A 12755-nucleotide genomic window follows, 5' to 3' on the forward strand; every position below is an offset into this window, starting at 1 on the left:
GCTGTATAACAATTTCTGAGACATGGCTGCAACGAAACATCCTAGATGCAGCTGTGGAACTACAGGGGCACAGTGTCTACAGAGCAGACCGTACATCAGAGGCCGGGAAGAAAAAAGGTGGTGGTTATGTGAGAGACGATTTTTGCACTGATGTCACTGTTATGGAAAGACAGTGGATGGACTTGGAGTTTCTGGCGCTAAAATGCAGGCCGTTCCACCTCAGCCGTGAGCACAGTGCATTGTTTGATTTTGCTGTTCACCCACGAGCTAATGCAAAGTTAGCCATGAGCATGCTGCATAAGGCGATCAGTAAACAACAAAACAGACTACCAGACAGTTTCATCATCGTGGTGAGGGATTTTAATGACACACGCCTGAAGTCTGTGTTACCCAAATTCTACAAAAACATCCACATGGGGACACAGAATGGAAAAACACTGGATCAGGTTTACACCAACTTCAAAGGCGCCTACAAAGTCTGCCCAGCCCCCCACCTTGGACAATCAGACCACTTAGCTCTGTTTTTAACACCACCTTATCAACCTCTCATCAGCAAAACAAAGAGCCAGGTCAGGACAGTTCAGATTTTGGTCTGAGGAGACTGAGACAACACTGCAAGACTGTTTTGAGGACACAAGGTGGGAGATCTTTGATCAGCAAGACACAGAACGATATGCTTCCATAGTAATGGACTATATCAGGTTCTGTGTTGAGACTTCCACCAAAAACATTAGAATGCCCCAAAACCAAAAGCCCTGGTTCAACAGCACTGTTTACAGTCTTCTGAAAGCCAGGAATGCGGCGCTGCGATCAGGTGACCGGGAGACCTACAGGAGTTCCAGAGCAGATCTGAGAAGGGGGATCACTGCTCATCTCATCTCATTATCTCTAGCCGCTTTATCCTTCTACAGGGTCACAGGCAAGCTGGATCCTATCCCAGCTGACTACGGGTGAAAGGCGGGGTACACCCTGGACAAGTCGCCAGGTCATCACAGGGCTGACACATAGACAAACAACCATTCACACTCACATTCACACCTACGGTCAATTTAGAGTCACCAGTTAACCTAACCTGCATGTCTTTGGACTGTGGGGGAAACCGGAGCACCTGGAGGAAACCCACGCGGACACGGGGAGAACGTGCAAACTCCCGGGATCACTGCTGCCAAAAACAAATATAAAATGCAAATCGAACAGCATTTCAAAGACAACACCACCTGCAGCATGCGGCAGGGGATCAGAACAATTACTAGCTACAAACAGAACGCCTGCCCACCCTCTACAGTCGACCCCTCCCTCCCAGATCAGCTGAACGTCACCTCCCGTTTTGACAGCAACACTACCAACATGAATGAGCCATCCCCAGCGTCCCTCACCCAGTGTCAACGTCCTTCACACACCTCTAGCCCCCCTCAGAAAGAGTCATCCAATGGTATTGCACCAGTACCAGGTTAAGTGGGCCCTGCTCAACAACAATGGCAGGAAGGCGACTGGTCCAGATGGGGTCCCAGGACGTGCTCTAAAAGCACGTGCACACCAACTGCTGGCGGCTGTTTTCACTGACACATTCAACAAGTCGCTGAAGGAGGCCATAGTCCCCTCCTGCTTTAAAGCTGCAACCATCATCCCTGTCCCAAAGCGCTCAGCAGTCACATGCTTGAATGATTATCGGCCTGTTGCATGAACACTGATAATCATGAAATGCTTCGAAAGACTGGTGATGAACTACATCAAAGCCTCTGTCCCTGCTGACCTAGACCAGTACCAATTTGCCTACAAAACCAACAGGTGCACTGAGGACACCATCTCCCTCATGCTCCACACTGTACTGACTCACCTGGAGAACCCTGACACCTATATGAGGATACTGTTCGTTGACTTCAGCTCGGCCTTCAACACTGTCAATCCGAGCAAGCTGGTCAACAAGCTGCTGTCTCTGGGCCTGGACCACCATCTCTAGCTGGATTAAGGACTTCCTCTCCAACAGACCACAGCATGTGAGATTTGAAGACCTCATCTCCTCCATCACCATCTTAAACACTGGTCCCCCCCCCAAGGCTGTGTTCTTAGTCCACTCCTTTACTCACTCTTCACACAGGACTGTTCTCCCACTCATAACTCAAACCAAATATACATGTTTGCAGATGACACAGCTGTGGTGGGGTTGATAACCAACAGCGATGAGGCAGCCTGCAGAGAGGAAGTTCAGGCCCTCACGTCTTGGTGTCAGAACAATGACTTGCTCCTTAACACTAACAAAACAAAGGAGCTTGTCATTGACTTCAGAAAATGACCGGATAAAACAAATGCCAGCCTGGTGATCTCTGAAGAGGAGGTGGAACAGGTGGGGAGCTTCAAGTACCTTGGTGTTCACCTCTCAGAGAACCTGACATGAGAAGTGAACACCAGAGAGGTGGTGAAGAAGGTCCAGCAGAGACTCTTCTTTCTGCGATCCCTGAGGAAAACTGGGCTTTCTCAGAAGCTCTTCACCAACGTTTACCAGTGCACCATACAAAGTGTTCTGAGCTATGGATGCATAGTGTGGCTCTCCAGCTGCACCTCAGAGGAGAGGAAAGATCTGCAGCGGATTATCAGGACTGCATCTAAAATCATTAGTACCCCTCTCCAATCCCTGGAATAGATCTACTCTGCCAGGCTCAGAAACAGAGCCACAAAGATTAGGACTGACTACACTCACCCCAGACAATGTCTTTTTGACACCCTTCCCTCTGGCAGACTTAAGCCAGTATCTCACTGGGCTGTGACAGCCTGTGACTAGTTGGAGACACAACAATTGCGATAAAATATGCGAATTGGCGACAAATTTCACTTGGAATCACACTGAATTGATATTTGCATATTTTATCGCAATTGTTGTGTCTCCAACTAGTCGCAGGCTGTCACAGCCCGGTGAGATACTGGCTGAACTCGCACTTCCTGCCTCACGGAAACTGACACGAGAAGGGTTTGTGAAGGCTTTGCGACACCAGCGATGCATTTGCGGCTATTTTGAAAGAAATTTTGTCGTACTAATTTTTTGAACATGTTCAAAATTTCAGCGACGAAGGAGCGACACTTTGCGACTCATGCGAGGAAATTGAGAAGCCCCGCGAATGTTTCAAGACCCTTTTGAAACTCTCTTGCGAATGACGTTCGCAATTTGTCGCAAGCTGTCACAGCCCAGTGAGATACTGGCTTTAGGGTCATAAAATCACAAACAGCAAGACACCAAAATAGCTTCTTCCCTAGGGCTGTAAAAGCTCTGCTGAAGGCCTGATCCGGACTTGGACTCTCACTTTGCACCTTACTGTGTTTTTGGCTACATTGAATAATTACATACTGCATTTTATACTGCTGCTTATATGCCATTATGCTGCTTTTTAAGAGGGTGTGTGGGTGTGTGTCTGTTTTTTTATTTATTGATATGCTGCTGTGATCTGAGCCCTCAGTGTTATACTGTATAGTAATGTGCAATGACAATAATCAATCTATCTATCTAGAGATCAGATTTTTTTTTTTCCCCATTCTGATGTTTGAAGTGAAGGTTAACCGAAGCTCTTGATTTGTATGTGCAGGATTTTATGCATTATGCTGCTGTCACATGATTTGGCTAATTTGGATAACTACATAAATGTGTACATGTTAAAGTGGCCAGTGAGTATACAGTGTACACATGGAAAGTTGAAGTACAAAGTAGAAGAATAATGTTGTTTTTCTGGTTGTTCAACCTGCTTGTCCTCTGGGCAACTATGAATAAAAAAAAAACTAATAGCCCCTGCATGAAATCTGCTCTCAGGCGAGTTGTCCACCAAAAAAGCTCCTGGGAATGGACTATAATTGGCTTGTTCTTTGTCAGAAAGCCTAAATGCAGCTTGGAACCCATAAGAAATGTATCGATAACGACGTTTTGTGCTTTACTTTCTTTTCAGGTGGTTCTACATTACTGTTGTGATTTTGTGAGCTTGCAACAAAGTGTTCAGTGTTTTTTTTTCCCCCTAAGCAGTCTGTCTAGAAGACTTGATTAATGATTTGTTTAAAACCGATTTAAACAGTCAGTCTAGAAGGATACAGAGCCATGCAGATGTCCATGGGGGGGAAACATGAGCCCTGGAGAAAAATATTATGAATTTTTATTTTATGGAATTTCACTGAGTCTAAACGCTGGAGCATTGAATGTTTTCAGTGAAGGTTAATATTTTTGTCAAACATTATTTTTAGTGTCTTCTTTTATAAAACGTTTTTGTTAGAGCGGAAAACTATGCCGTATTTCTTAATTAATCAGGACTGACATTAATCTGTTAGGATATGTGCTGTATTGTGGAATTGCTGTATTCTGTCTCCAAGAGTCATTGTTACTTGTGTGTGCGTGTTTTGCTGTACTTAATTAAATCCTGAGAGATGCTAACCCATCAGCGACAAGGAGAACGAGTCTCCTGTCTTATTTATTAGCAAGAATACCTGAAGACCCACTGCTAACCCATCCATCCTCTGTAGCCGCTTATCCTGTCCTACTGTACAGGGTCGCAGGCAAGCTGGAGCCTATCCCAGCTGACTACGGGCGAGAGGTGGGGTACACCCTGGACGAGTCGCCAGGTCATCACAGGGCTGACACATAGACACAGACAACCATTCACACTCACATTCACACCTACGGTCAATTTAGAGTCACCAGTTAACCTAACCTGCATGTCTTTGGACTGTGGGGGAAACCGGAGCACCCGGAGGAAACCCACGCGGACACGGGGAGAACACGCAAACTCCGCACAGAAAGGCCTTCGCCGGCCACGGGGCTCGAACCCGGACCTTCTTGCTGTGAGGCGACCGCGCTAACCACTACTCCACCATGCCGCCCCCACTGCTAACCCACTACTCTATATTTAGTAACATTTCTGGAGAACCACAAACAGCCTGTTCCCTTGAGTTTTCCACGCATGAGGCCTGGAGGTTAAGAACGTGAGCATGTTAGGTGTTCTCAAGAAGGCTATAAATAATAGGTGATTATAAATAAATATCCTGTCTTCCTGACACTTGCAGCTTTTTTACAGTGAGGAAAATCTCATGTATATATGTAGGTGAGTTTTCAGGCTTAACTCAAATAATGTTATTCAAGGATGTATATCCCCCCCCCCCCCTTTTTTTCTTTCCTTTCCAGCCCAGGTATCTCGTAAACTGACCTTCCTTTATCTTGCAAACGATGTCATCCAGAATAGCAAAAGAAAAGGGCCGGAGTTCACACAGGACTTTGCTCCGGTTATTGTCGACGCTTTTAAGCATGTCTCCAGGTAAGTGCTTAGGGTTTACTTTCGCTTACTTTCCTTGTGCAACAGAATGTGCTTTATGGTTTTTTTTTTTTGTTAAAATGCATTCAGTTTTAGTGTCTACCACGGAGTCACTGATCTTACCTACTTCTCCCTTGTGTGTAGTGAAGGAGAGGAGGGCTGTAAGAAGCACCTGGATCGGGTTTTGTCTATCTGGCAGGAGAGAGCCGTGTATGAGAATGACCTCCTGGACAAACTCTCGGTAGTGCTACGTAAGTACATCTCTCTCTCGTCCTGTGTGTGTGTTATGATTATAAGATGAGGCCTATGATTTGATTATTCATATTAAAGCATATTATACAGTAACTACTATGGATTATTCAGTTGCTAATTGAAAAATGTGAAAGTTTAAAGCGCTAGTCTTATGAAAATTACATCACCTTTGGAAATTATACCTTATAAAACTAGACATGTTAAATAGTTTACTGTTGAATTTGTATTTTAATATGAGACTGGGAACATGTTCTAGTTAGGTGGTAAAGTTTGGCTCTTTGAGTCCGCCATTACACAAATGCGTTCTGGTAAGTTGCTGTTAATTCAAAGGAAGTGACGTCATATGCGCAGTGCTTGAAAGTTCGCGGAATTTCTGGCTTTGTCTGCTTTGCGAAGCGTAGCACGTTTTTATTATTGTTATTATTTATTTATTATTATTATTATTTTTTAAATTCCACAACAAAACTAAAACCAAAGCATGTCTCCTAAGAGGTGTATCGTTTAAGGCTGTTCAAGTGTAGCCGATTTAAAAAAAAAAAAAAAAGGCGGAATTTCAATCCATTATAGCCCAAAGTCGACAGGACACTTGCGGAATGAATGGGTTCGATTTGTACGGACAAAGAGAGGTAACTTCAAGCCGACAGGACGGTTTGGTGTCTGCTCCATCCATTTTGAAAAAGCTAAATTTGTGAGGCAGATTCACGTAGAAGGATTTGAGTGACGTCTGGTACACGGAGCAGTTCCTACGATCTGGAAACAGAAGTCAGAAGCGCCATCCCAAAGAGCTCACCGCCGCACAGTAAGTGTCAAGCTTGTGTTTAGCCTGTTGCTTGAATTTATTAGTTGTCTTTTTAGTCTTTTATCCTTTTCACTGATGGTAGTTCTGAAGTTTTATGGCAGTAATTAGGCACCTACTTTCACTTTCAGTGCTGGAGCCGGCAGAAGCGGGTGATGCGTTGTGCCTTATGCATTGTGCGCAGCGAGCATGCAACAGCCAGGAATTTGTTAGGGTTCACCTCCAAAACTAAGTTACTCATAAAGCTACAAATTTGAAGAGCTTTCGTCGTCTTTTTCAAAATAATCAGTATCAAGAACGCACGCCATTTGAAGAGAATATTAGTCAGTGTGGGCAAAAGAAGGCATATGATGTCTCACATGCAGCACCGCTGACCTGTGAATCACTGCGATCTAATAATGGCGGACAAGCTTTTAGTGATTTTTGAAACAGAATTCAAAATATTTTTCAAACCAATTTTTTATTTACCTGTGAACTTTACAACCTTTTTGAGCATATCACCCACAGAAAACGTGGGATTTTATGATGTAATTTTCGTTAGACTAGCACTTTAAGGGTTTCAGGTTAAATACACAGAACAAATATAGTGTTGATTTTGCTATATTTAATAGGTTATCTTGGTCTTCTTACTATAAATATGTATTTACTCAATTACAATTACAATATTTATTGTTATAAATATTTTTGCCAGTCTAGCCTCCAAGGTATATATTGCATGACTAAGGCTCAAACGTGTTCTGCCTGTCTGGTGTCATTGGAGGTTAAACACTCCTTATTTAAAGGTGCAATACTGAAGTGGCAGTGATGCCTTGAAAATATTTAATATCTCATTTGCCTGTACACATTTACTTCTGAGACATTTCTTTGTGGAAGGCTGCATTTGTCTTTCCTTATATTAAAGATAAGTCTTTAATGTTTAATATAAAAAGAAGTATCTATTTGGGCTACAGTGTGGATTTTGGGGGAATATCACATGCTGCTATATTGGCTGGACTGTGAATCATGTTTCAGCTTCAGCTGTGAGTAGAGTTTGGTTATGACTCTATTAACTAAAAAAAAAAAGCTGCCAAAACATCTGTTACATGTTGATTATTTTGTATGCTGCATTCCAGCCACACACATCCATTAATTTATCTCTTATCTGTATATTTTGCCCTTTCATTGAAATGCACTTTTTTTTTTTAACCTCGCAACTTGTAGATGGGGAAAAGAAGGCCAAGAAGCGACCTTTTGAGGAGATTAAAGTGAAAGATGATGACTTTGCCTCCCAGAGCTCTCCAGCGAATCCACCACAGGTACTACGTGGAAAAATGTCTTCTAGTGCAACTGTAGCCTAACATTGCACAAATGCAGCCTGTTTATTCTGAATCGTAACCATCTTGTCTATTTCAGACAGCAGATTTGATCCGGGCACTGCAGGAGTTGGAGAATGCAGCCTCAAGTGACTCCGCCCTGCGACAGAGGATCTCTGCTTTACCCCCAGAGGTGCAGGACTCATCCCTGCTGCACAGAATTACAGGTGTGTGTGAGGGCTGAAGTTTGTGTTTTCAGAGGTGTCGTCATCTCCAGTTTAGCCAAAACTTTTAAGGTTTTGGGCCGTTTGTTACAGTGACACCTGAAAACTGTGCTTTTATGTTTTTTTCTGCTGTGGTCAAACCAAACACACTTAAGAGAGAATTCACTGAAGGTAGAAAGGACACATGGTATAAATGAACATTTTCTCCTGGTAGTGGCTACTTTCACTTTATTAAGGTTAACTTATGACATTCACGAGCCCTGGACTTGTAAACAAGTGGGTGGGATTGTGGTCTGTCTTGTTGGTTAAGAAAATGGAGAGCCACTTATTAAATAACAGGATTATATAACAGTATTATTACTGTTACTTTGTGCACATCTGGAAAAAACAACAAACAAATCAGCTAGATATCAATCGTAACCCTTCATTGTCTGCAAAATTAAATTACTATTATTTGCAATTCTGTCTTGAGACAGGTCTTCCAATAATAAAAATGCTTTGTTTAGCTTATATACTGAAAGAAAATATTGGTCGTGTTTTGTTCCCTTTTTGGGAAACTATTTGTTTGATGGTTTCCTTTCATGGCTTATAAACTCAAAACTCAACTGGTTGCTTATAAATTCAAACATTTCTGCACATTAAATATCACTTGAAGCAATATATTTCATCATTTACGTTATCATGGAGCTGATCCGTCCACCTTCGTATGCAACAGGGTTTTTGCGATAAAGTTCAGGCCCCCCCCCGCATTCTAGCATTGACTGTTAGCAATGTTGGCATCTCCTGGATTTTGTAGATCCTGACCCTTGTGTGACATGTCCTTGTTTTTTTGCACATCCTATTCTATATGGTGGAGTGAGCCACAGCTTGCTTGATTACTCCTAATAGGTTGGCTCAGTCCAGTCTGTGTGTTTTCCTCAGATAAGGAGTCGGGAGAACGTTTATCCAGACTGGTAGAGGAGGCCTGCATGCTTCTAGCAGATTACAGTGGGCGCCTGGCAGCTGAGATCGATGACCGACGGCAGCTCACACGGCTGCTTGCACTTTTTCTGCAGAGCCAGCGGGATGGCCTGGCCAAGAATGAGCAGAAATTAGAAGTGCGTAAACTCCACATTTCTCTTACTTTGCTTTCCTGTAACATTTTGACATTTTAGCAGCCCCTCCCTCATATACAGTTAGGTCCATATATATTTGGACACTGACACAAATTTTGTTTTTTTTTTACCTGTTTACTGAAACATATTCAAGTTATAGTTATATAATGGACATGGACATAAAGTCCGGACTTTCAGCTTTCATTTGAGGGTCTCATCTCATTATCTCTAGCCGCTTTATCCTGTTCTACAGGGTCGCAGGCAAGCTGGAGCCTATCCCAGCTGACTACGGGCGAAAGGCGGGGTACACCCTGGACAAGTCGCCAGGTCATCACAGGGCTGACACATAGACACAGACAACCATTCACACTCACATTCACACCTACGGTCAATTTAGAGTCACCAGTTAACCTAACCTGCATGTCTTTGGACTGTGGGGAAACCGGAGCACCCGGAGGAAACCCACGCGGACACGGGGAGAACATGCAAACTCCACACAGAAAGGCCCTCGCCGGCCACGGGGCTCGAACCCAGACCTTCTTGCTGTGAGGCGACAGCGCTAACCACTACACCACCGTGCCGCCCTCATTTGAGGGTATCCACATTAAAATTGGATGAAGGGTTTAGGAGTTTCGGCTCCTTAACATGTGCCACCCTGTTTTTTTAAAGGGACCAAAAGTAATTGGATAATTGACTCAAAGGCTATTTCATGGGCAGGTGTGGGCAATTCCTTCGTTATGTCATTCTCAATTAAGCAGATAAAAGGCCTGGAGTTGATTTGAGGTGTGGTGCTTGCATTTGGAAGATTTTTCTGTGAATAAAACATGCGGTCAAAGGAGCTCTCCATGCAGGTGAAACAAGCCATCCTTAAGCTGTGAAAACAGAAAAAAAAAAACATCCGAGAAATTGCTACAATATTAGGAGTGGCAAAATCTACAGTTTGGTACATCCTAAGAAAGAAAGAAAGCACTGGTGAACTCATCAATGCAAAAAGACCTGGACGCCCACAGAAGACAACAGTGGTGGATGATCACAGAATAATTTCCATGGTGAAGAGAAACCCCTTCACAACAGCCAACCAAGTGAGCAACACTCTCCAGGAAGTAGGCGTATCAATATCCAAATCTACCATAAAGAGAAGACTGCATGAAAGTAAATACAGAGGGTTCACTGCACAGTGCAAGCCACTCATAAGTCTCAAGAATAAAAAGGCTAGATTGGACTTTGCTAAAAAACATCTAAAAAAGCCAGCACAGTTCTGGAAGAACATTCTTTGGACAGATGAAACCAAGATCAACCTCTACCAGAATGATGGAAAGAAAAAAGTATGGCAAAGGTGTGGTACAGCTCATGATCCAAAGCAGTGGTTCTTAACTGGAACAGTCTTGGGACCCACAATTTTCCATGGTCATTAGGTCGCGACCCAATTTTTTTTTAGCGTTCAAGTCAATTTAATGTAATTCTCAAAATATAACCATAATATGTAATAACATTATTATTATTATTATACCTGTGTTTGCATCTGCATGGCCATTATATGCTGTATGTCTGATCAATAAACATAGGCAAAACGACGGCTTCATGCTCTCATGTGCAAGTGTCTCACCACATACCACACAGATGGGTTTCTGTACCATTTTGTCCTCAACACAACTAAATCCATATTTCAAATATTCGGGGTCGTACCGTCGTTTCGACATGTTGTTCACCACTCAAATGACTAGCACGCACGTTATGTCGCATAAACATTCTGCGTCTATGGCAACAGATGACACGGAGCTGGAATCGTCTATCAAAATAAGAGTTGTAAATTGTCGCAGAAAAAAGTTGCACTTTTTTTTTAGTGAATCAATGAATTAGCATTTTTTTTACACCACAGCTCCACGACCCACCCAGGACCCCTCCGCGACCCACTTTTGGGTCGCGACCCACCAGTTAAGAAACACTGATCCAAAGCATACCACATCATCTGTAAAACACGGCGGAGGCAGTGTGATGGCTTGGGCATGCATGGCTGCCAGTGGCACTGGGTCACTAGTGTTTATTGATGATGTGACACAGGACAGAAGCAGCCGGATGAATTCTGAGGTATTCAGAGACATACTGTGTGCTCAAATTCAGCCAAATGCAGCCAAACTGATTGGTTGGCGTTTCATAATACAGATGGACAATGACCCAAAACATAAAGCCAAAGCAACCCAGGAGTTTATTAAAGCAAAGAAGTGGAATATTCTTGAATGACCAAGTCAGTCACCTGATCTCAACCCAATTGAGCATGCATTTCACTTGTTAAAGACTAAACTTGAGACAGAAAGGCCCACAAACAAACAGCAACTGAAAACCGCTGCAGTAAAGGCCTGGCAGAGCATTAAAAAGGAGGAAACACAGTGTCTGGTGATGTCCATGAGTTCAAGACTTCAGGCAGTCATTGCCAACAAAGGGTTTTCAACCAAGTATTAGAAATGAACATTTTATTTACAATTATTTAATTTGTCCAATTACTTTTGAGCCCCTGAAATGAATGGATTGTGTTTAAAAAATGCTTTAGTTCCTCACATTTTTATGCAATCATTTTGTTCAACCCACTGAATTAAAGCTGAAAGTCTGAACTTCAACTGCATCTGAATTATTTTGTTCAAAATTCATTGTGGTAATGTACAGAACCAAAATTAGAAAAATGTTGTCTCTGTCCAAATATTTATGGACCTAACTGTATGTAACTTGTGAATTCTTTTTCCACTACTTTGGACTTTTCTTGTCCACTAGAGGGCAGCACTAACTCACCCATGAACATGCAGAAAACTAAATCAATCTTTCACTGATGTGTGGCGATAAGTAGAGGTTAAATTGAGCTGGAACAATCCGAAATCATCAATAAGCAAAGTTTTCTGCTTGTGCATACACTATGATGGACATCAGGAACCAAAACCCAGTAAGCTTCAATCATATTTCATATTTCTGACCACCTTCAAGCGCAGACTGTAGACCCACCTCTTCAGACTGCAGCTTCCCTCCTCACAATGTAATCACGTAGCAGTCTTGACCAACCCAGGCTGTACACTGTCTAGCCTGGTCATGATGACTTAGCGTTAGCCGTTGGGGTTTTATCATTCTCTATTTAGCTGTACTATGTTAGCTCATTTTGTATGGTTGGTTTGTTTACTTGGCTGTTTGTTGATTGTTACTTCAACAGACTATTACACAAGTGTTCTGTAACTTCTTCAGTTGGCACTAGAACTTGCTTGTTTAGAAGTTCAGCAATTCTTGTACCTGACTGTTGCACTTGACATACATCACTGTGGATAAGAGCATCTGCTAAATGCCAGTAATGTAATGTCATTTCAGAGGAACACAAGTATGAGTCAGTAATGATTCATCTTTAACAGACGTCGTCCAGTTTATTGTCCATTGTGTAATCTAACAGAGATGTGTGAACACTAGCTTTGTTTTCATGCAAAGATTTTCAGCCACCTTATTAATTTATTATGGTTGCAGGCTCCCATTAAAGTGTCTATATGTATCTTGAACATCCATTTATATGCACTTTACATAATCCAGTCCAAAGTTGTACCTGTGCAGGGAGATTTAGTGGCAATGACATGGAGTGAGTGAGTCCAGTTCAGCTTTTGGTTCACTCTACTTTTGTTTCTTATCCAAGTGTGGTTATTAAATGGATGGCAAGAACTAGAATTGACATAATGAAATCACTCAACATTCCTGTTTGCCCAAATCCAGGTTCACAGAAATAATATAAAATTCACAGATTATTCATTGATAAAATGCCTGAAAACCACTGATGGAATAACAGCACAAGAAAG

General features: G+C 42.6%; 1 protein-coding gene across 1 annotated transcript in view; it reads left to right on the top strand.

The window, feature by feature from the left end:
• slc30a8 (solute carrier family 30 member 8) overlaps window positions 1-12755 on the top strand; it is a 92569-nt gene that overhangs the window by 16034 nt on the left and 63780 nt on the right. Inside the window, exons 2-6 of the mRNA XM_060942973.1 lie at window positions 5153-5282; window positions 5424-5530; window positions 7528-7622; window positions 7720-7846; window positions 8765-8940. Coding sequence (XP_060798956.1) covers window positions 5153-5282; window positions 5424-5530; window positions 7528-7622; window positions 7720-7846; window positions 8765-8940 — 635 coding nt within the window. The remainder of the gene's footprint in view (window positions 1-5152; window positions 5283-5423; window positions 5531-7527; window positions 7623-7719; window positions 7847-8764; window positions 8941-12755) is intronic.

This window comes from Neoarius graeffei, chromosome 16 (genome assembly GCF_027579695.1).
Source record: "Neoarius graeffei isolate fNeoGra1 chromosome 16, fNeoGra1.pri, whole genome shotgun sequence".
Lineage (NCBI taxonomy): Eukaryota > Metazoa > Chordata > Actinopteri > Siluriformes > Ariidae > Neoarius > Neoarius graeffei.